Source organism: Myodes glareolus, chromosome 18 (assembly GCF_982192425.1).
Source record: "Myodes glareolus chromosome 18, mMyoGla1.1, whole genome shotgun sequence".
Taxonomy (NCBI): domain Eukaryota; kingdom Metazoa; phylum Chordata; class Mammalia; order Rodentia; family Cricetidae; genus Myodes; species Myodes glareolus.
This window is the reverse complement of record NC_142043.1, coordinates 20,638,452-20,663,787: the sequence shown is the minus strand read 5'-3', so window position 1 is coordinate 20,663,787 and position 25,336 is coordinate 20,638,452. Positions and strand designations below refer to the sequence as shown.

Genomic DNA, 25,336 nt, shown 5'->3' with positions numbered 1-25,336 from the left:
AAACAATACAAACTGAACACTCCCCACACAGAGAACTCCGTGGGCTTTGTACTAGGACTAAACTTCTGATTTGTTTGCCTGCCTACGCTACCAGAATCGAATCGCCCAATAAATAGCAAGCTTGACTTTAATTTGCTTTCGGTTAACTTTGCAGTTACATATGCCGTGTAAATTGGTTAATTTAGATCCACAGGGATCCCTGGAGGGAACTATTTTATTTTATACTATGTGATTTGGACTTTAAATACGGGAACATCAGGTACTGGGGCATATGAATGGGGACTTGAATTTTAACTGCTAGCATCAATTAGTGGAGCTCAAGGACAGGAGGTGGGTACTAAGAATATAAGAGGATGTGGAAAGTGCACATGCAGGCTACATACACTGAGCAGGTTGCAGTCGGGAAATATATATATACACACATGCATGTGTATAAATGTAACAACAGTTAATAAAAGGAGTTGCCATGGATTTGAAAGAGAGCACGGAGGGGCATATAGAAGGGTATGGGAGGAGGAAAGGAAAGGAAAGGGGAAAATGCTGTCATTATACTACGTTGTCCCCAAATCAAAGACTTAATAAAACAAATGCAAGAATAGTGAACTGACACTCCCCACTTCTATGTAGACCATTAACTCATCTCATCTCTGGAAGAGATGTCATGTGACCCTTCTATGTGTCTCACTTACATGACATTTTTACAGTAGAAGATGGGCCTAACAGCTCAGCTTTTGAGCTCAATTCGATAGAAAAAGTTGAAGAAATTAGGTCATATTGTAAAGCAAGCCTTTAGTTTCTCAGGATCTTCCCTCCCCCCTCCAATGGTTTATGACACTTAACAGATAATATCCAGCCCCATTTTTTTTATATATTATTGTCATAGATTTTTTTTCCCCCACTGGTGTTGAATGATGCACGATCCTGGCCTATGTGTCTAGTTGTACAAAAATTTTACTTTCAGAGTCTGGATCTCATAAATGCATCATGGCTCTATGGATACTGTTAAATTAAAATAGACGTCTAGACTTCCCCAGCAGTTGAGGATCCCTGGACCTCACTCCAGCAGAAATGACTTCAGTAAGTCCAGCCTGTAATCTCAGCATTTAGGAGGCTGAGGCTGGACCATCCCCTCACATTCAGGACCAGCTTGTGCTACAATGGTGGGACTGTCTCCAACAACCAAAACTGACACTAATAACAATATCTCTGTGTCTTATTGGTTAGTCTAGATCCCCCTAAAGATTTTATGTAAACAACCCCACACACTAAAATTTCAAGACAGTAAGATGCTAATTATCTTATTATCTATAAGACATCAGGATGCTTGGTGCAGATTTTCACAGATTTTATCAGTTAAATAAACACAAGCCATGTGGGCAAGCATTCAGGCAACGAGTCTTTCTTGAAAAATGTAAAATAAATAAATAAACAAATAGCCTTTGAAAACATAAAATCCCTCCGCTTCTACTGTATAGCTTCCTATTGTTTTCATGTCAGTTGCTGAATATTTCACTGAAGTATAATGTACAGGCAGAAAAACAGTCCGTTTCCTAGGGGAACTGAGCAGTCCTGTGTAACAAGCACTCAGACAAACAAAATATGACTTCTCGGATACCTTTCTCCATCCCTGTCCCACAAGGTGTACTGCTATGCTAGCTTCTGACAGCGTAGAACATTTCCCTCACTTGGTGGAAAGTGCTGTGTTGAGTCTTGTTTATAGTACATGACATTAGTCACAGGAGGCACATGCATAGTGTCAGGCATAGTTACAGTGAACCATTGCTATGTAGACACATTGCAATTTGTGACCGTGTTAGAAGACGGCTATTTACAATGCTATTGATAGATGTCTGGACCGTTCCAACTTTAGTTTAAAAGCCAAGATGTAGTGCCTACCTTTTGGTGAACATATTTAAGCATAGCTATTGCATTTACATGGGAAAGAATGTCTATATCATAATGGATTCATACATTCAACTTCAATAATACCGCCATTCAGTTTTTCAAAGTAGCCATAGCAATTTTTTGTCCAATTCAACGATATTCTTAGAGAACAATATAATTAGGTTACTTTTTTCTTCACTGTGTTTCAAAACAATGACTGATGGTTGTTATACAGTAGGGATGTGACCCATTTAGATGAGTTTGCCTCCTGAAACAGAACTCTCTAAGTAATGAATCATAATACGAGGTTTTCTATAAAGAAACAAATGCTTGGCCATGTACTTAGAGTTCTTTGCACGCTTGCAGCAAAAGAATGAATTTACCAAGCTCTGCATGGAAAAGTAAGTACAGGTGATTTCTCAAGTGGACAGCTCAGAAGTTCTCCCAGCCACGGCCGTGAAGCAACCGGAAAAATTCCCAGGAGAGGTTGGGACCAAGAGACGATCGACTGAAGACCCTTTCTCAACCTTCTCCACCTTGGTTGAACCTCTATACCTGACATTCACTGTCTCATCTACCAAATAGGGCTTTCAATTCACACTTTGGTTGTAAGGACCGCATCCCAATGCTTTCTGTTTTCTACCCCAGGAATGGTTATATAGTGTAGACAAGCCTAAATAAATAACCCCCCCTTTTTCATTTCGTTGTATTTTCTGCTCTCTTTTGTGCCCCTCGGCGTCATGTGCAGTGCGTTTGGCGTAGCTATGCAGCTGACGAGAAGTCTGTTTCCATTGCCACCTGGAAGCCGCATCTGAAAGCCCTACACACCTGCAGCCCTACCAAGTAGGTATCAGGGGGTAGGTGGTGCTGGAGTTGGGTCCTCTCTAGTTTGTTAAACAAATCACATTCATGCAGGGAAGTCCTGGTTTGGGCCTTGTTTTATTCTCTCTGTTGCTCTTAAAGATAACTAGCCCTATTTAACAGCAACTGAACCGTAAAACTACGTGGAATTGGCATCATTCCTTATATGGGTCATGGCTGAAGTCTGAAAGACTATAAATTGTGTAGAGATACGGTAGTTTTCTAATGTCTCCTCGTAAAACCATAGTTCTTGACAAGCAAGGATCACTTGACACATCACCTAATTTTACAGGGAGATTACTTGGAAAGTAATATATATGCACCCCATAGTTTTCATCTTTAGGAAATGTTCCAGATAAATGTAAAAGAGGAAGCTGCTGGAGCAATTCGAGGGACAAAAGACAGTGGTCGATTACCATAGTCAATTATCTGACTTCCCTCTTAACAGCAGTCTTGGCTTGAAAGTTATTCCGAGGTCTGGAAAAATTAATAATGAGTCAAATTCTCTAAGTGCCTCACCTAGTGCGTTGCTCATATACTACTTTCCTCTCATTTTCCCTGTTTTAACTGGGGTTGGAGGTGGAGGAGGGTTGAGTCAAACAAGTGCCTCCTCCTGTCCCCTTGAGCCCATCAGCCATGCCTTCACTCGCCCTTCCTTGCAACCTCATGTCTCAGCCCCGCTCACTGAAAACCAGTGACTCATCAGGACACAGCCGTCATAGGTACCATCAGGGAACCTGGGGGTCCTGACCCAAATCACTCCAGAGACACCTCATGGCTCTTGTGGTTCATAACCGTTGCTGTTATTACGGTTGCTCTTTGTTAGATCACTGAAATGTGATGGAAATGGTGGCCTTTTCCCAAGAGTAACACCCAACGTACAAAGAAGAAAAAACCCAAACGCCGCCTACAATTTTAATATGTCCTCCGACGCCTGAAGCCAAGTTCAGAACCTTCGCTCAAAGCAAACCTACTTCAGTAAAGTTTCTGTTTGTGAGAAGAATTTTCAGTGAGCTAGAGAATAGTTTTACTTAAAATTGACTAGCTTACTGAATGCGGAATGAAATAATAAAAAAGACTAAAACTTCTCTTAATTTACATCATCTGTTTCTCCATAGCATTCAGATTGCAATGGCTCTCTCTGGGAGAGAAAGAACAGTCACTCCTCTGCGCATCCACTCAGCCAATGCTCACCGAGTACTTACTATGCGCAAGGTTGAGTTTCTGAGACAAAGCAGGAAGCAGCCAGAGAATGCAAAATCAGTTCAGGTCTCTTGGTTCAGGAACTAGACAGTCAAAGAATGCTGAGAGTAGACAGTAAACGTAAATATTGTAAAACGTAAGTTCTAAGGAAAACTGTAAATAGGAAAGCAAGTTAAGGCTCATGGCGTCTGCAGTGTTAAAGAAATAACCATTGTCAACCTCATTGTCACCACTACCAGTGCCATCGTTGTCATTAAATAACACCAGGCTGGGCTCTGGTTTGCTGCTTTCACTCCCCGTGCCCATCTCTAGGGGTAGAATAAAAGCTTGGTCTCAGAAAGCCTCTTGGAGTCCGGAAGATGCAGGGAACTAGCACCCTGAGCCCTCGTCACACTCTCCATGCTTAGAATGGAGCCATTTCTTTCTCGTTCTAGGCCACGGTTTTCCTTTTATGTACAATGTACATGAGATTTGAGCCATTTCTATTTTACAGCTCTGGTTTAGTGAGAGGAGGCAAGTATTTTTTCTGCTTTTCCCTCTCAAAATGAGCGAAGGTTCTGCAAAGGTTGAAGCCCAGCTAAATGAGGTATCTCAAGGAATGAGTCAGATACTTTAAGAAGCTGTGGGCAATTACCAAGCTACAGAGTTGCCATGAGGTGTTCTGCGGAGCCACAGGTCAGTCAGTGTCTGATATAATGCCTTCCCATTTGACACTGCAACCCAGAAGAAAGTGAATCCAAGGCCCACAATTCATTTGCAAAGGAGTCACCCTCCACCATGCTCCCAATGCCCACCCTGCCCAAATGAGTCATTTCCAGTGCCACCCAACAGTGGGATGTAAAGACTCAGATAGATTTTCTATGCACCTTTTTTACTCCAAGGAATTCAATTCTTTCTATTATCTGTCTCAGTAAGTGACTGATAGATAAGAGAATAGTCATCGATCAATGCCTGCAGGTCTAGATCCCAAAAGTCTGCCCAAGACAGTGGAATCAGCAACTCTTTGAGGGCCTTTGCCAAAGCTTTGACCAGAACCACTGTTTCTTCCCAAACACTGTGTGGTATTCTGCTGTGTGTGGGCAGTACTGGTCTTGCCAAGTAATGTTGTGCTGTCTCAGATCTGCCACAAAGAACATATGTTTGAAAGCTGTGTGCAGTTCTTATAAATAGCATTGCTTCTATGGACTGTGCTTAAGAAAGGTGACTTAAGGTACCTGATTTCCCCTGTCTCCCGTTCGGGGCCATTATCAAATGCTGTAAATGTATTCACTGGTTTATCGTCATTTCTCTTCTGTCTGCGCGCACCTGAAGGAAAGAACAAGGGGAGGCGTCCAGCAGGTTTGTGATTTCTCTTTCGCTCCATGTTGTTTATAAATCAGATGCCTCGCAGATGTTTTAAATGTGCCTCATGGGTAAAATCGATCAACAAATACGACCCGATTAAAAGTGACCTTTCACAAGATTGCCTGCAAAGTTTACTGAGTTTTATTGATTTTTTTTCCCCCTCCTTGGGAATAGAAGTGTCTTTCCCTAACCCACTCAGTGCTTCTGAACAATCTAGAAGGCCTGGAACGTTCAGGAGCATAATAACCACCGACTTTGATTATTCCTGTCTGCCACTGTCCCAAACAGAAGTCCTTCCAAACTATTCAAATGCAGTTATTGAAAGACCTAACAGGAGAAAAAAAAATAATGGTTGTGAATGTTGCTGGTGTGGGCAGAGTCTAGAATAGACTTTCCTATGTAGGGTGTTTGCCTTGTCTTTTGTTTTCTTTTTTTTTATATTTGGCAAAAGGTAAACTAGAGACAAGAGATAAGAACTGTGTGGGGGGGATATTTCCAGCCCAGAGAGTAATAACATTTACTTGGGTTATCAGTTCCATAGAAGAGACCTCATCTTCAGGGGGAAGGCAGCCCTTCCACGAGTTCCCCAGATGACAGGCAGCTGCTCCTCTAGAAAGACTCAGGAGAAATAGAAGTCAGGAGAGGAATTTTTCATCTATGTGTTAAGTACCAGGAATGGTCTAGCTTTGCAAGTAAAGCCTGGGGCCAGGAAGATGCCGCACTGAAGTATAAGTAGTAACAGACAGAACCTACAAGAAATGTGAGATGCCTGGAAAAGGAAGAACATAAAGGCATACGGGTTTGCTTTTTGCTTGAGTTGTTTTGGTTTTTCCCCATCATCGCCATTTGCTTCAGTAAAGAGAAAACGAGGTATCCTGTTGCCCTGAGATAGCTTCTAGTGAGGGTCTATAATGGCATCAGCTATAAAATATATACACAGTACTGACTTAGTTCTCAAGCTTCCTTTAGAGTGAGATGACGCTATTAGCTATTTCTGCATTATTACTATAAAAAAAGAAGCAAAGAAAAGGATTCCCTGACCCAGACCATAACTCACTTGCATCTGTCCATGGCAGGTGCTGGATACAATACAAGATGCAGCCTCAATTTCTGTCTTGGGGCAAGTGAGCCAATGCATTCATGGCCCTCTTTTACTTCAGAATGATAAGAGTGCAAAGAATGTGAGATATTCCTAAGTGATGATCTCCAGAAAGTTTTAGCTACCTGAAGAGCTCTTTTTAAGAGACACCTCTTAGCAGAGGACGTTAGTCTTTAGTCTTTAGACCAAGCACCACCCTTGCACAGACACCTGAGTGTCAAATTGACCAACTCTGACCATTAGGCCTTTTCCCATATTCCACACAGACCACACCATCCTCCATCCCAACTACTAACTTGGGAAACAGTTACACAAGACAATTCCTCACCATTACAAGTAACGTTTTGCTCTTCTTAGAGATATTTAAAGGGTTTCATTTGTCCACTCTCTATCTACAATTTATCCAAAGAGTAATTTATCTCCCAAGTCTTGGAGCAGAAACTCTTCTTGGCATGGGTTACAGAACTACTTGTGGGAAGTTCACCTTTCTTGGTTTCATCCTCCATAATGGAACTTTGACAACCAAAGGAGAAATTATAGATCATGAATCTATGCTTAAATAAACATAACATGACCTCTTTGGCAATCCATTAATAATACCACCAAAGCTACATTTCCCCAGTGTTAGTATATCAGAAAACAAAGACAAATTTCAAGTTGAGCTTCCATTCAAGATGAGAAAATGAAACTTTAACTCAGCTATCACAATTCAAAAGCACTTAGCAATCAAATCTCTCAAATTTCATGCTATCCTGTTGTATCTAAAAATCTTAAAATTTATTCAATAGACTTGTGACTAAGGTTGTTAAGGAGAGTGCACTTGTAGACTTGAAAGTGTGCAAAGCTCTCACCTGGGTTCATGACTTAGAGAATGACGCTGAGAAAATCTTCACTTCACAGCAGTCATTGGACACTTGGCAAAACAACTTTGGGACGTACCTATGCCACCGCTTCATTTCTCAAGCCTCCGACATGCCAGTCTCTTGCTCCCCAATTACTCCCTGCATCCCCCATAAAGGGGATAACAGAGAAGATGCTGAACAAATTATTCTTGCTTGGAAGAACAAAATTTCCCTGACCCCAAGTACTTTTTACAAAACACAACCAAAAGGAAGAGCAGAGAAATAAATAGAAAGGGATAATATTAATAATTACAGTTATTGCAATGTGACTTGAGAGATGGTGCAGCAGTTGTGAGAACATACTGCTCTTGTGCAGGACCCACATTTAGTGCCCAGCATCCATGTCAGAGACCCCATACCTGTAATTGCAGTTCCAATGGATCCTCTGCATTCTTTTCTGGCCTCTGTAGTCACTGCACTTAAAGTTCACATACTCACTCATAGACACACACACACACACACACACACACACACACAGTTAAAAATAATCATTAAAGGGGCTGGAGAGGTGGCTCAGAGGCTAAGAACACTGGCTGCTCTTCCAGAAGTCCTGAGTTCAATTCCCAACAGCCATATGGTGGTTCACAACCATCGATAAGGATATTTAGTCTCTTCATCTGGCATGCAGGCATACATGTAGACAGAACATTGCATACATAATAAATAAGTATTTAAAATAATACTAATAATAGTCATTAAAAAGAAGACACTGCAACAACCTGAAGAAAATAGTTGACATCTGTAAAAATTTATATGTGTTGAAACTCCTGTTGTATTATTGCCTCAGCTTTTCCCTGTGTTCTGTAGACAACAGAATTTATAATATTGTAATAATGAATAAAGAAAGACTATTGTAATGGCAATAACAACAGCACCATCTTAGAAAATAATAAATCTGTCTTTACTGAAGCAAATTATGCGCAACAGAAAATAAATTTATAATGAAGCTCTCCCTTAGAGAAGAGCAATTCTGGGTTCAGAATACTGCTAATTAATGCTTGACCTCATTTCAAATGAATGAATGAATTGGTACCACCCAACTCCAGAGTCCTTCACTCCCTTTGTGGTCATCAGGTTATTGATGTGACTTTGATAAATAGAACAGACAAGTGTCAGCCCCAGAGCCTGGAATCTCCTAAGTCCTTCCTTGTGGTGGTTTCCTTTCTGTTAAAAACTGCAGATGCCTTCAGCACTTCAGGCAATACCTCACACAGGCAGCTGGCTCTGCCACTGAATGAGAGGACCAGCCACAGAGGAGGAGACTAAACACAGCATGCAAACGGATGGAGGGCAAAACCATTCAAGTCACCCTTGATTAGTTATGTTCACTGCTTTGGGGTGTTCTTGTTGAAAAGAGAAGTTCTACTTTCTACGAAGCTAAGATATGCTTTCAACAAAGCTCATCTATGGCTATGAGATCTAAATGAAGCTTTTCATAAATATAGCTCAACTGGGTAGTAATGAAAATAGTGATTCTTTGGCTTCCTTGAATACAGGGTCAGGTACCTCCTCTACTTAGATCATAATTCTATCTTCCTTGACAAGGCTATTCCATTACACTTCTTCCCACCCATCTTCTCACTAAAATGGTTTCAATGAAAAATATATGGTGATATGTTTATTAATTCTATTCTAATTAATCCTCTCTCTGAATAGCATTTCCAACTCATTTTTAAATGGGACAGTCCTCCCCTGAATGGTGTATGTTGTCATTTTTGGCCAAGAGAATTTACCTGCGAACCCATCTGGCCATCTCTCCTTCCTTCTTCCTTGACTAGGTCATCAAAGTGGCCAACAAATTGTTGCATTGATATAAGGAGGGTTTTACTTCTTCCTGCCTAGGCTTCTATCCCTACAAGAGCAGATGACCAACGGGGAGTGAGGGGTTAATTGGAAATCTCCCCGCCTGTCCTGTCTTCTGGGCAAACAGTGGCAGACTGGTACCTGTTTCAGTCGGAGTCTTATTTTCCATTGATAAAGCATCCCTAAAGCTTCTTCAGCCTTCCATGACAGCTGACTATCTAAGCTTGCTTTAGCAAGTTCCCGAGAAGCTGAATTAAGATGCACGTCACACATGCGAAGGTGGCACTGTCTTATGACATTGCACTCGTGTAGTGTCCTCCATTGAGTGTTCTCTCCAACCACTTCAGTGTGTTAGATCCAGTTGTGTGGCCCCTGAGAAATAACTCTAGAATGCTTGTGGAAGAGACCGTGTGTCCATACATTCCTTCTGCATTTATTTTTCTTCTACTTGCTTTTCTTTGGTGTATAGTGAATGACCTACACATATTATTAAACTAAACTCAGTGAGACTAGACTCCACTTTTTTTTCCCCAGCATAATCAACTCTGGTCCTCGCTAGCAAAGTATTAGATGGTTTAAAACCCCTCTTTCCATCTGTTCACCTTATTTATAGGAGGGAAGGATTTACTCTTTTATAAATAGCCAAGGACTTAATAAATAAGCACCTGTTTCTGTGTTTACAAACTGGTGATCAGAACCCTTTCTTCTGGTTACTTTTGACCAGGCATTCAACCTGACAACCATTTACCTATACTAACTCTAACTTCATTTTCACACCAACCAAGAACTTGGGTGTTTGTGTGTTGGCATGTGTGTGTGGTTTTAACTCCAGACCAACTAATGTTATCTGCTTCGTTGATTTGTGAAAATAGTCATCCTTAAATTTCCTGAAATATTTGATTCTCCATGATTTATGCTATATTCAGTGACACTTATTACAGAAGTTGCTGTACTCTCCTGTGTTTATTTGCCCATTTCATGTGAAATAGATCCTAACACATACTACCATCATTTATAATGCTTGTTTCCAATCTAATTGTTTCAGCCTAACCATTAGCTCTGGCTGTGTCTCAGGCAGCACAATACTTACTTACGGCAGCAGAGTACTTACTGCTTTCCTGCTCTGTCTTCTCTTGTACATATATATGCGAAAAAAAAGAGTAAAATCGAATGGCTTATCTTTAGACAAAGAAAGCCCTCAGCTCTGTGCTGTCGGAGAGACACATAGTAATGCACTGCTCTATTTCCCTCACTCCTAGTAAGTTCTGTAATAATAAGCAGAAGTTCTTCAGAGTGTACACCTCACGGAAGCAGAGGTACCCAGCATCCCAGCTGTTGACATGAGATTTGAGAATGCCAACTAACCTCAGGTGCATGACCAGGTTACGCCACTACACCTGGGCCCTGTTTACAGACTCACTCTCCTAGGGACTTCTTGGATGAGGTTTTCAGCGCGCTTGTAATTTTCCTTGTTGCCTGTTGCCTGCTTTAATACTCTGCCACTGGTACAAAAGGGGGAAAAAGAAAAACAACAACAACAAAAAAAAAAAAATGCAGGCGTAGTACTGGCAGTCAGCCTGTTGGCGCCCCCTAGTGGCTGGACAACTGCTAAGCTATTTGCACGCGCTGGTTTGTTAATGGCTGGGTTGCCATACTGTGCCTGAGGCGACAGTTTGTAGAGTGCTTAACCTATGAAGGGCTAATGCCCTAATTATGTATAACAATAGCGGAGGCATTGTAAGCCCTAGTGGATTACTGCGGAGGTATGACTCCACAAGATTCCCTGGCAGGGAGCTTCTAACAATGGCGTGCATGCTGGGCCATCAGAGTGATTTGGACATCTGGTTCTGGAGAAGGATGAATTCGCTTACAGAGCAGTTGCACGGGCTCCCGTGAGCGTGGTGCTCAGCTGGGAACTTGGGATTGCGTCCTAAGATGTCCCAATCAATGAACATCGCGACCTTTTGCTTCCTTTCTCAAAAGAGAGATTTACTTGCTCTCCTGGGGATCATCCTTGGCATGCTTCCTGAAAATGCTGTGACAGAAAACCTTCCTCAAAAGTCATCTTTATAAATGTCGACAAAAAACAAGAAAGTAATGGAAACTTTTACGCAGCAGTAAAGTGTCTATAATTTTAATTGATGTGTATTTTCAGTAACAGCTATCTAATCAGTTTATTGGTCATCTAATCAAGATGCTCCGTTGATTTCCGAAGAAGAAATAGAAGAGCAAAGAAAGAAAACTTTCCATTATTAGGGGATACGAATAAAACTTTTCCTTGGGAAAAATTCGATCTTGATTAGGCTGCTGTTCTAAACTTTCAGATTCTTAAAGATAAAAGAAAGCATTACATTGTCTCTATTTTAGATTGCAAATTGTTGAATTTAATTTAGACTTTCGTTTTGGTTTAGTTTGATTTGGTTTGGCTTGGTCTGGTTTGGCTTTGATTTTTTGAGACAAAGTCACCCAACATAACCCTGCTTGGCCCGGATTTGCTATGTAAATGGGCTAGCCTGGAATTCACAGAAATCTGCCAGTCTCTGCCACACAAGTGCTGAGATTAAAGCAAGAGCCACCACACATTAACTTAAATAATTTTTTTCATGTTCTTTTCTGACCTTTGAACACTGGGCATGAACAGGGTAAACAGACGTATAGACAGACAAAACACTCGAACACACAAAATAAAATAAATATAAAGAAAACCAAAAAGGAAATGGTGCCTAGAATTAATTTATATCAATCTTAATGTGCTGAGATTTAGAGATTATCCCCCCACTTTTCACTTATGTTTAGAGGTGTCCTTAATACATTTTATAGGAGCAATTTCTAAACATTCTTGTCATCATAAATCATGGTAAATTTGATGCTGTTTTATTTTAGAAACTTTCTACCCTTTTTAAATTGTAGTTCTTAAAAAAGGATAAAATAGAATCTATGTTGGTTTTTTAACAGTTTCTTGCTCATTTAGTTGAGATAGGAAAGAGGTTCATCTTGAGAGCTGGAGAAAAATCACTTTCCAGCATCTAAACTCAACCTTCTATGTAATTAGCAGTTCCAGAAAGGTTAGAGACAAGATCAAACACAGTGAGACACTTGAAGTGGAGGCCGTATCTACTTGAGGCCGTCATTCATCAAAATAAAGGTGCAGAAGTGAGCATATGTCTTCTGAACCAGATCGTCATAAATTTAGATTATGGTACAGAGGCCCTGAATTTAAGGAAAAGGATTGGAAATTTTTATAATTAAAAACTTTTTCAAGAAGAGTAAACATTTTTGACCTAACTCTTTGACAGATTTCTCTAAATAGCAAGAGTCTAAATCTATGTGGTCTTAGGATGTTTCCTGTTGCTGTTGTTTAATGTAATCTCTCATTTAACCATACATTTGTTGAGTCCGGGTAAACCCTGTGACTGATGGGGCTGTGGTCGAGATCTCTTGAACTCACGTGACCTCATCACAAAACTGCCCAGCCTGCATGTGCCTTCAGCTGGTTATGCCGGAAGTGGCTGTGTCTGCATTTGGGACAGGAGATGTCAGTTGCATGGTCAACTCCTTTCGTGTTAACCAAACTCTCTGACCACCATTGTTCACAATTGAATGTGTTTTCATGTGAGCAAACGCACACCGAACATGGTACCTTTTTAGAACCCCGGATATTAAGCAACTAGGCATGGAAAAACAAATGTTACTATCTCTTGTTAGCTGCCAAACACATATCCACTAAACACATTTGCTGTTGGCATGCTGCAGCTGGGGACAGTGGACACTGCGGTAAGTGGAAGAGACAAGGCCTTCACTTGGTCTCAAACAGTCCCCCTCCATAAGCACGCTGCCTTCATCCCCCACAAAGGCTGCGGCATGACTCACCAAGAGCTGGGCTAGGCCACTCACCCTCAAATCCATTGCCCCATTATTTCTTCGGTGTCTGAGGAGCCCCAGGCCCCTCATCTTGATAACAATGTGCTGCTTTCTCATGAAGAGCACAGTGCTTTATAAATGAAACAAGAATACAAAATTGGGGCATGCAACACTCTCCACAGTTCTTATGATGACTCTTAAACCCCCTTGGCTATGTTATTCTTGTCTTCACATGAGCCATAGAACTCGGCAGCCCATGTCTGTAGGATCCCTAACTGCATCTCCTAGCATCACACAAGACACATGCCTTGACCACAAAAGGATGAAAATGCACTTGGGGTTTTGTTGTTAATACATCCTCGATCAGCCCACGGCAGCTCGATCCTACCTCGCATCGGAGAACAGAATGTTTAAACAAACGGATTTTACCAGTAGCTGCCATAGCAAATCAATAGCTTGTTTCATAGCAGGAAATTGTGCTAGTGAACATTGCATCTCCTGTCAATCATCCCATTCATTACATGTTGAGGCTGTTCCACCCTGTGTGGTTTCTCTTCCCAAGAATGAAGAACGTAATGTCAAGTGTTGCGTGTTTAATATGTGTGTGCAGTGCTGTCAATTGCTTCGAGATTGCATGAATTTATGGATATCATAATCTTGCCTGGGATGTACAATGCATGCTGAATGTAGGCACATGTGTAATCATCATCCCTGTTTACCTGTCGAGATGCTTAGGAATTACAAAGAAAGATCTCCCAGACAAACAAAGGGAAAAAAAAAAAAAAAAAAAACAACCTTAGCAGTGGAAGGGAAAGCTACGATCATCCAACAGTTTTTAAAGTGAATTGCACACCCATTCTTGATTATATTTAGTGAAATTGGGTACAAACTGCTGTACCTGGTCTCTTTTCTTCCTATGTAAATCCAAGAAGCATGCACATATCCGCAAGAGCGAGACTAATTCCAAATGGATGCAAACACCACAATCAAATACAGTTACTTTCTTTTTACCAAAAGGAAAATACCGATTTCTATGCTCCTACTTGCTGAACACACTCTTGCCTATTGATGTGTATGACCTTCTAGAGTTCCATCCGATCATTTGCCCATGTGGAACAGAAGGAAGTTTTGAGATGGGATAATCACAGCTCTGTTCTTCACAGTCAGAAGCTGAGTTTCAAGGAGCGAGTGCGCATGGCTAGCCCGAGGGGCCAGAGCATTAAGAGCAGACAAGCCTCGGTAGGTGACAGGAGGTCCCCGAGCACTGACATCACAGCTGAGGGCAGCCCCACCAAAGTGCAGAAGAGCTGGAGTTTCAACGACCGAACCCGCTTCCGGCCCTCGCTCCGCCTCAAGAGTTCGCAGCCGAAGCCAGTGATAGACGGTAAGCCTGCTTTTCCTGACTGTGGAGCTTGATAGGGTTGTGGGGCGGCTGTGGAATAATTCATTCTCTGTGGTGCCATTGAAGGGAAGAGAAATTGTTTCTTTCTATTGCAAATGTATTCGTTGCCATGGGTGAATATCCAGAACATAAGTTAGTTCTGAGAGGCAACTTTGACAGCTAAATTATCTCAGAGAAAGCAAGGAACTGGAAATACGGAACAAGGTTAGAATTCATCACGTGCAAGACCCTGGGTTCCATGGCTGGTGCCACATTGTTTTAAGAGAAAGAAATGAACCATTTTGTTAATTCTTCCCTCTCATCTAGACCATATTTATTTCAAGAGCACTGCATTTCTTCCCTCCCGTCAAGACCATATTTATTTCAAGAGCGCTGCGACCTCTTTGCTGGTGTATGTGTTATGTGTGGCCAGCAGAGACTCAAAGTAGAAAGACGAACAGGCCCTTTGTGAGCATCCCGGAATGGGAGTAGCTGCAGCCCCTTTCTAGGCGCAAGGAAAACTCTCTTCTCTCTTCTCCCATGATTCAGCCACCACCGACTCACAGCCTCCTGCCCATTGCGAAGTGCTCCCGTGCAAAGCTCTGAGCCTTCTCATGATAAATAAAATTCTCTCCCAAGAGGAATTAACCTATTTTATCATCTCCCGTGGCAGAAAGTTTCCTGCCAACATTTTATTGAGTGACACATTATTTTTGTGTTTATAAAATACTTTTTTTTTTCATTCAAAAATTAACTCAGTTTTCCTTTTAAGTGTGTTCCCTTGGGATCCCTTATGCTGGGCAAAGAACCAGAATCAAATAGCGTCTTCCATTAACGCATACAAACTGCAAAGGCCACCAAGCCTTATACTCTCATTCCCTAGCATAACCTGTGTTTTCCCAGGCCCTCGAAGCTCGGGGGACACGCTGAACAACCAGGGGTCATAGCTGCAGTGATCACAGCTCCCTGCAGTGAACCCCTGGAACCTCTGTTTGCCAGCTCCTCCAGCTTCCTCAGAGATCCTCAGAGACCTCCCTTCCCCTCTCAAGAGAGCAGCCCAAGTCCTTGCTTCACACTTCCTCACTCTCCGCACTCTTGTTAGTGTCATGTTCTCCGGATAGTCTCCTCGATGCTGACCTGATATGGCCCTTCCTGGCAGAGATACTGTCTCCCATCCCGGTGGCAGGGACATACTGATCCTGCCACGCTTGATTTCACCTGTTGCTCTGCTAAACTGGGAAATGCCTTGTCCTCCGGTGTTGTGCCCTCCTCACCAAGCTGCTTGCAGCATCCTGAGTCGCTGTTAGCGCGGTTTTCCGTGTCCTCCAGTTCCCTTCCTCTGCTGCCTAGGAGGAAATTCACAGACAGCCTAAGGGCAGCTAAGTCTACAGTGACTGGCAACGGGTAAAGGACGGTTATTGGACTTGAAATAGATGCCAATAGGAGTGGATGCATGCTTTCTGTAAGGTAGTTTGGCAAATACATAGCAAAGCCGTAGCATATGCCAAGCACTAGACACATCCATCTACCAGCTCCGTCTCTAGACTATAACTGATGAATGAAACAGTGTCAGATGCTAGAAATGATTCTGATTGATGTGAAAGGGTGATCCCAGTCCAGATGTCATGATGCGTGCCTGTAATCTGAACACTTAGGAAGCCGAGACAAAATGTCATGAGTTCAAGGACAGGCTGACCTACAGACCTAAACCTATCATAACGTTTTCAGACATGTATGTTTACATGGATGTTATATGCTACGTACACAGATTTGTGTGTTTGTGAAAACATCTGGAAAACAGATGGGTCCACAAGCACACTGTTTCTACATTTTCTTCACCTGTATTTCCCAGTACTTTTTACAGTGAGCATGTGACACTTTTGTAAGAAGAAATCCAAGGGGGATTTTTTGGTACATTAGAAAAAAAATATCCCTTCCACTTACTGTCTTTCTCTCCCTCCTACTCGTTGAACTACTGGGTACCAAAATTCCTACTTCAAGATATCCTTACTGAGCAGTGCAAGAAGTGACTGGCCTCTGCTGTGGCCCAGCATTCACTCGGTGCAGAGATCCTCCAAGGATGCTCGACGGATGCAAACACAGGTTGTATGAGTTCCTTGGGTTGTCATAAAAAAGTACCACCCACTGGACTTTAAACAGCAGAAATTCACTGTCTCAGAGTCTGGGACTACAAGTCTCAGCCTAAGGTGTTGGCAAAGGTGGTTCCTGCTAAGGACATCTTTCTTCATGGTGCTTCTGTCTCAATACCGTCTTTTCTCTCTACCTGTCTGTGCCCAAATTTCTTCTTTGTATGGTATATGAATCATAACCTTAATAACTTCATTTTAACTTAATCACTTCTTTAAGTATCCTGTCTCCAAGTATCGTAGCATTTAGAGTTACTGGGTGTAAGGATTTCAACACATGAATTGGAAGAGACACAGTTCAGCACCTTGGCAGATCCTGTGCTTATGTAACAGGTTCCCTGGCAGGCTCAGGGGTGTCCATGTCTGCTGCCTTGACCCCGGGTGCACGCTGAACTAAATATATAATTAGTACACATTGCAATGGACCCTTATTCTGATAACGTGAGATTCAAAACCTTTCTCTGTCTCCTCATCGTGAGGTCAGTATGGTTGGCTAAGCACATTTAATTATAAAATTTGTAGAAACTGGATTTTGAATACAAAAAAAAAATGAATTCTGGTGGTACTGTTTGGCCAGAAGGAAGGACAGTTTCAAAGACTTACCGGAATTGGCACGACGTCCCCTAACATTTCTGTATCTCCAGACATATCTCAGAAGTCAGATACAGAAGAGGAAAAAGGGAGTTCTATTCTTCGCAGATTGGAAAGGTCTCGTGTCATACACTTTCTAGATCATTTCATACGAGTGCAATTCTGTTTGCTTAGAAAAGAATTACTTTCCCCTGGCTGAGCCCCATCTCAATTGATTCTGAACTCCCCAAGTGAAGACAGAACTGACTGCTGCCCTGTTGACGGAGCTCTGAGGACTCCTCACTGGCAGGAGATGGGGGCTCCTGACTCCTCGTTTAATCCAATAGCCAAGAGTCTTTACTTATGATTTAGCTTGAAATTGGGTCTTGGAAATTTTTGAAGTACATTTTTCATAGAAAAAAAATCAAGTCGTTATCAAGTAAATGTGACCTTCGGTTACATACACATATATATATAATCTTTAGTGTCTCTCCAGATTATGAGTACATCTAAAATCCACTTCCTGCCCATAGAAAATAATACATAGCAACACTACATCTGACTCACAGTTAGCCAAGGTCTGTCCATTTGTTCGCTTCTGGAGTGCTTTTCAGCTCCTCCTTTATCTTTCATTACTCATGAGCATTCTCAAAGAGTGTGCATGAATAGAAGGAAGAAGAATGGAAACCAGGTATGCCTGTGCGTTAATAACTAAAAGTTACATTTTATAAAAATCTCGTCCTTTTCTAAATGACAGAAGTTTACAGTGAGCCTCTAAATGCGAACAGTTCCTGATGAATCTGGTATAATGTAACAGCTCATACACGGCTTCTTAAACAGCCACTTGTTTCCTTCGGTGTGGTTTTGATAAGATTAACGTGTCATACTTAAGAAAGTCCCAAATATCTCCCAGTAACTCAGACACATGACTGTCAAAGAAATGGCAAGGAGCTGGCAGATGTTGGATCTAGAAATGTACAAATGGCAGAATAAAGAAAGTCAATTCTAAGGACTGTGGCATATATTCTTATAGCAGATATATTTTAAGCAAGGTGATCTGAATGATATCTTCTAATCTGATAAATCCTAGAATACCTGACAGAAATGCCACGCTAGTAATTTAGTGGCTTTTCTGTCTCTGAATAATCTTAGAATCCAGGTAGCATAAAAATTCTATTTTTATCATGAGAACATAGGAATATTATGATAAGGGTAACTTCTGTTGACTCCTCTATGACATACATTGTTCCTTTTGCTTTATCCCTATACATGGATTTCATTCCTGAGTCATGAAGTAATTCACGTCACTGTCACCATTTCTTAGATGAGGAAACTGAGCTTTAAAAACAAGTAACTAGCCTGAGACCTAACAGGTATAAGGAAGGGAATAGCAACTCATGCCCAGACAATCAAATTTCGTGGTTTTAATGTTCAGTCACAGCATAGCTGGGCTCCAGGTAGATTTGCTAATTCCTCCTGTACCCCTTGCGCTTATTCTCTCTCTCCATTAGCTGGCCCTTGCTTTCATCCTTCCACTTTGATTCAGCCCAAATTACCCCTGCCAACAAGTCTGTTACAGTGTCACTGTTCTGTCCCCCCCGTTCTCAAAGTCCCAGCTGCTGCCACACACATGAACCCGTTCTGCACTGCTTCTGATTAGGGGAAAATACTATCCTGCTATGCAATACTTAAGGATGCTGCTGACTGCTAGGGGAGGTACTTGCAATCTCACCAGATGCTCGTGAAAGACTGACACCATCTAGGTGCAGGGGATAAGACAGGTTCACGTTAGTGGCATCTCGGTAAACTAAAAATGATGAACACCTTCCAGATGCTGAATTCCCTTAAGTCCTGTCTCTTCGTTCCTGACACTATTGATATCTTTCCTCTTTTCTATCCATGTTCCTGTCCCTTCTCAGCTAATGAACCGTCATGGATGTGTTTTACTGTGGGCACAAATCAAGCGTATCAGAATATCTTAAATAATAATGTGATTCATATTATACCATTATTAAAAAGTTTGTAATAAGAAAGTTCAAAAACCGTAGCTTCACTTCTCTACATTTTTTGCTATCTTTCTTTTTACTGACATTTCTTTTGTGTAAATTTGCTGTACAGAGTGGTGGATTGCATAAGAAATTTCCGTTGACTGGTGTGGTGGCATTCTTCTGTGATCCCAGCAGGGCGATCAGGTTTTCAAGGCTGGCCTCAGCTTTGGAGTATGCCAGAGCCCAGACTGGATTGCATGAGCCACTGAGACCCTATCTCAAAAGAGGGAGGAAGGGATGGAGGAGGCACGGGAGAAAAGGCTTATTGGATAAGAGCACTTGCTGCTAGTGCAGACAACCTTGGTTCTGTTACAATCAGAACCCACGTAGTGGGTCACAATCAGCACTAACTCCAGTTCCATGAGATCTATCACCCTCTTCTAGCATAACACTAGATGGATAGATAGATAAATCATACACACAGATGCATACATACATATATACATGCATGCATGCATACAGAGAGAGAGAGAGAGTCATTTGAGACAGAGTTTCATTGCATAGCTCTGTCTTGCCTGGAACTCACCTTCAGCTGCCACAAATCTCTTTCATTTTCCCAAACGGTTCTCCTTCTGGTTTCATGTATCTGTATCATTAAACCTAGATTAGGCGTATGGGAGAAAATGGGTGTTCTGTACAAAGAATGATCTACATTAACTGTGGTTGCAGTTTTGAATGAGCAAGTGTGTTAAGTAGGAAACAAAAGAAAACCAGCAAATAGCAGGTAGATAGGAGCCGCAAATAGATAGGGAAACATTGTCAGGTCAGTTTCCAGCACCCAGCAGAGATGGCCCTGGCAGCCTGGCCGAGAGAATAAACAAAAGTAACTTTATTCAATCAGAGGCTTCAAACATCGCACAGACCGCAAACAGGGAAGTCGAGGTAGCCAGGTGGGCTCCCTGCTGAACTTTGTCTCCACGGGTGAGCTTTTAGCTTCTGTTTACCACCATGAACATTTTTAGCTTGTGGATGAACAGAAGTAACCTTTACTGGAAATACTTTACCTTCTAGCTGTTCTCAATGATGGAATGTTTTGAACGCCCTTGTGGATGCTTGCTGTTTGCTGTGCTTAGCACGGGGGTGGGGGTGCAGCCTGCCATGGCCTTTATTGTCCTTTTTCTGCTAATTTGGAACTCAGTTTGTTGTTGTTGTTGAAAGTCCCTGAGATGCATATGAGGTTATCTGTGTAAGATCTCTCTGATTTTTTTTAATGTGTTTGTAGCTATTAATTTTCTCTCTGAGGACCACTTTTATTGTATCTTTCAGGTTCTGAAATACTGTGTTTTCATTTTCATTTGATTCCGGGATTTTAAAGTTTTCCCTCGTGATTTCCTTGATGGCCCACTAAACATCGATGAATTGTTCAATCTCTTTACGTTCTTCTATTTTCTGCTCTTTCACTTACGGTTAATTTCCAAATTTCCTCTTGTGACTACATAGAATATATGAGTTTCTGTTTTTCAGGTTGATTGTTTGTAACACTTGCTTTATGTGCTTAAATACAAGACAAAGTGTACGGTTTGTTTGGGTGAAGGTTCTAGAAGCTGCTAAGAAGAACGTGTATTCTGCAGCTTTTGGACAGACTTGTGCTGATGTAGATATTTTGTAGATACTTCTTGATATGTGGGGTCATTTAACTGATATTCCTTAGATGTTTTTTATTCAGTTTTTGATAATTTAATATACAAGTATTGTAGTTACATGATTTCCCAGTTTTCTTCCCTTCATTTTCAAGTCCTTCCATATCTTCATTTTCTCTCAAATTCATGGCCTCTTCATCTTTACTATCTGTGTGTGTGTGTGTGTGTGTGTGTGTGTGTGTGTGTGTGTGTGCCTGTGAACACCGCCTAATGAGTCCACCTAGTGTTCATATTCATATGCATATGTGTTTAGTGCTGACCCCTTAGGGTTTGTTGACCTATTAAGGGGCTTTTTCAAGGAGAAGGTTCGTTATCTCTGTTGATATTTCCAACTCTAGCATACCTGTTAGAATACAATACCAGTGTCGTCCATTACGATTTTGCTGAAGTTGATCCGTGCCTTTATGTCCAATCATATTTGCTTTTTAAAGCAAATATCCTTTAAAAATTTCCTGCAGACCTTGTTGACTCCCCATGGGAGGCCTCACCCTCACTGAGGAGTGGATGGGAAGTGGGGTGGGGAAAAGGTGGGAGGAGTGGGAGGACGGCAGGAGGGAAAGGGAAATGGGGTTTAAAATAAGATTGTTTTAAAAATAAAAAAAAAATGCTTGTCCTGATGTCCAGAGGACATATGATTTGGATTATTACATCCTCTTGATGGTTTGTTCCCTCCTGCAATGTTGCCTCAGTTCTCATGAAGTGCTGTAGTTAGTGTTTGTCATGGAGAGATGACTCTTCTGAATACAACAATCAGGGTGAGCGGCTGTTTTCTCTCAGTGCTTACAGCACTCTATCTGTTTGATGGTCTAAATGCCTCCTAAGATCTAGACAACCATCTCTTTCCCAAGGTTCGAGAGAATTTCCTCAGTATCGTTGAATATGCTTTATATGCCTTTAAATTACACTTTATTGTTCATGGTTGGTAAGCTTTGACTTTTAATGGTATCTAGTAACCTTGCATGTTCTCTTCCTATTTTGCATCTTCCTTTAGTGTTACATGAATTGTACAGCTTATCTGCCTTATCTTCAGGCCGTGGTAATCTGTACTCCGCTACATCTGTTGATGAGGCTTTCTTCTGAGTTGTTCAATGTGTGGAGACACTAGTTCCGAAAGTTTTTGTTTAATTTTTTTCAGTGCTTCTATCTCTTTACTTAATCCCTCTTCCTCATCCGGCATTATCTTTCTTGATTTACTCAGATGTTTATTTATATTATCTTTGAATTAACTGAAAAGTTGGTTTAAATCCCTTTTTATTAGGTTGAGCATCATTTTAATCATATTTTACAATTCTTTGGGGTTTTAGTTACTTTATTCTCAATGGAATCCATTACAGTAGCACTGTTAAATTTTGAAGAAGTTATACTGCCTTGATTCTTTCATTTCATTGTGTTCCTGTCCAGACTAAGTCCCTGTTTGGATTTCTTTTGTTAATATAATGTATTTTAATGACCTATGAGGCCGACATCCAGGGCTGACTTCCAAAAGCAGGTCCCCAGAGGCTCAGTGAAAGCAGTCTATTTAAGCTGCTGCTGAATCAACAGTCAAGTGTCAGATGTCTGCCAGAACCTTTTTCTCCGGGAGCTTCCCTTCTTGTATAACAGGAGCATCTGCGGGCCACACTTCCCTTTGCAGCCTATGGGCTCTATGGTTTCTCCCATGCTCCAGGACTCTCCAGTTCATACACCCTGAGTGGTGGATGCTTTTTCCTATGAAGGTGAAGCAAATAAAATCACCGAGCACTCTATAGGTGGGTCTGTCTCCATGCTTTCAAAACCCACACGGCATCGGACTCTTTGCTGGAGGGATGAGGCTGGGGAAGCCAAGTGTTTAGATGGAGCTTCAGACTTCCTCAGTCCCAGTGACAAGCAAACTCATGGCAGATATGTGAAGCAGAGACTAGGTTATTCATTGATGCGTTATTTCACATTCCACAGTTTCCTTCAGTGGTGGATACAGCTCCTTGTACTTGAGGGTGGGGCTACAACTCGCTGGCCACTTCCAAGTCTTAGGTTTGAATCCTTTTCAATGTTGCAGCATCGGTGTCTAGCCTTCACCATTTCTAAGACTGCTACCAATGACTCTCTCCCACCCTGGGGTCATGTTGTGACCTTTCACTTTATTCTGTGTATTAATATGCTCACTTCTTCAGGGAAGAAGTAAAATAGCTGAAGGAGTTCTAAGCAGCTTGCGAGATTTTCAAAAGCAGTAAAAAGGCCACCTTATGTCTGTATTTCTAAAATAGTGGTTCTCAACCTTATTAATGCTGAGACCCTTTGTACAGTTCCTAGGGTTCTGGTGATTATTCTCATCAAAATTATTCCTTTAATTTTGTTTAATTTCAATAAAATTATTTTTGCTGTTACTTCATAACGGCAATTTTGGAGATAGAGGTTTGTCAACGGAGTCGTGACCCACAGGTTCTAAAATTTGCTATGACCTACCCATTTCCATCTTATTTTGTAAAATTCTTCCGATACTAGGGAGTAGGACCATTATTGGCAGCCATGAGTCAGCATCTTAATTTGAGACCAGATGTTCCTAAGGCATCTGATCAAGTGGGAGGGGAGGTAACTGCATACAGTGGAAGCTTAAGACCTAAGGACTTGGATATCGGAAAAGCAACATATAGTAACTTCTAGTTACCTTCAGGTAAGGGAAAAAACATGGAAATATTTTATCCTAAGTATTCTGTCTATGTATATTTTACTCATCTAAATGACTAGTCTTCTTAATTTTTAGAAATGCCATACACATATACAATGTGTTATGATTACACTTAATGCCCATTATACAATCTAATCCCCGTTCTTCTCTCTCTAAACAGTTTCTTATGCCCAATTAGCCCTTTTGTTCCTTTCATGATTTTCTTTGGGCCACTGAGTATATTAAGATTGCTTGTATAGTATGCACAGGGGGTAATTTGGTTGAGATTGGTCCACTCACTGGTGTTGAAAACTGAAGAAAATGCCACCCTCTCCCCTAGCAATCATCAACTGCCAGTAATTCCTCAGGAAGAGATGGGGACTGGTTAATGGAGCGCCTGTCCATGGTAGAATGTCAAAGAACCCAGTCACGTACAGAACCTCTGTGGATATACTTAGCTGCTCTGTGTTCATGATTACAGTGGCTGTGTCATATCCAGATGGAAGGATTTCACAGCATTTCTCCCCGTCATCTGTCTCTTAGATTCTTTTCAGTTCCTCCTCTGTAACATTTCCTAGGTCTTGGAGAAGATGATATAGATGTCCCATATATATATATATATATATATATATATATATATATATATATATATATGCGCTTCTCAGTCACGTATTCTCAGCTATAAGTCTCTGTATTAACCTTCACACACTGCAAGAGAGCAAGAGTGAGAGACCGAGAGCTTCTCTGCCCAAGATTAACAGATCTGGCCGAAGGTTATAAACATAAATATTTAAAATTTTGCAAAATATCATCAGTTGAAATAGCGGTAGTAGGTCCCCACCTGGTAGGACCTATGACCTCCACAACCGTAGAGTTTTGACCGGGCTTATAATACCAGGCATGTATTCCTTCCCATAGTATGGACCTCAGTTTTAATCAGAAAGCAATTAGTGACAACCACCACCCTCTCTGCCACTCCTACCATAAAAAAAAGTTATTGCACCAGTAAGCATGCCATGCCTGGCATGTTGGTCTTATAGTACACATGGTCTATAACTGGGCAAAACTGCTGACAAATTCTATCCTTCAGCAGCCAACATAGCAACTTCCAGCGCTGGGAACACTAGCCAGAGGGAGGGAGCTTCCAGCTTTACTTCTCTATCCTCTGACCAAGGAGTGTGGCCTCTTCAGCAGGAGGATCTTACCGTCTAATTCTGAAAGGCAGTTAAGAGCAATCAAGGACAATAGCCTGCATTGTTTTGAGAGGTTCTGGCACATTTCTAGCCAGCAACTCTAAATGAGGTGTCCTTAACTTGACATTGAGATTTTAGTTCAAAAACTCATGATTTCTGGATACAACGTTTTCCACCCATGTAGCATACGTTTGTCCAAAGCTCTTTGAGAGAGAGCAAGAGAGACATTTATTATGTGCCTGCCAGTCAGAAGAGGGCACCAGATCTCATTAGGGATGATGGTGAGATGCCATGTGGTTGCTGGGGATTGAACTCAGGACCTCTGAGAGAGCAGCCAGTGCTCTTAACCACTGAGCCATCTCTCCAGCCCACTGAAGCTCTGTTTTTTCACACTAGTGCTGCAGTCAGCATATCAGGTAGGGGCTTTCCTTACGGCACTTTCATACAGTCTTTGTTCTTCTTATCCCTGACCCACTCACGTTTTCCCCATTCTCCTCACTCATCTTTAACATTTCTCACGCCTATCATTCCCTACCCTCTACTTTAATAGGTCTTGTTTTTCACTCTCGTCTCCTCTTAATGCTTCCCACATCCCTTAGCTCCTTTCTTGCTTCCCAAACACCAACACTTCCTCCAGCTTAAATGCTGAAATCTAAACCTCTGAAGCTGGGCATCACATATGGGAGTGAATCCAGTGTTCGTGTTTCAGGGCCTGAATTACTCATTCCGTATCTTTTCCAATTCCATCCATTCCTT

At 41.6% G+C, this 25,336-nt stretch overlaps 1 protein-coding gene across 2 annotated transcripts in view; it reads left to right on the top strand.

Moving 5' to 3' along the window:
* The window catches only part of Kcnq5 (potassium voltage-gated channel subfamily Q member 5), a 519,189-nt gene that overhangs the window by 443,505 nt on the left and 50,348 nt on the right, over window positions 1-25,336 (top strand). The window contains exons 8-10 of one of the 2 annotated variants that reach the window (XM_048430486.3): window positions 2,633-2,727; window positions 5,260-5,286; window positions 14,121-14,341. In XM_048430486.3, the coding sequence (XP_048286443.3) occupies window positions 2,633-2,727; window positions 5,260-5,286; window positions 14,121-14,341 (343 nt within the window). The remainder of the gene's footprint in view (window positions 1-2,632; window positions 2,728-5,259; window positions 5,287-14,120; window positions 14,342-25,336) is intronic. The other variant, XM_085679420.2, reaches the window with a different exon arrangement.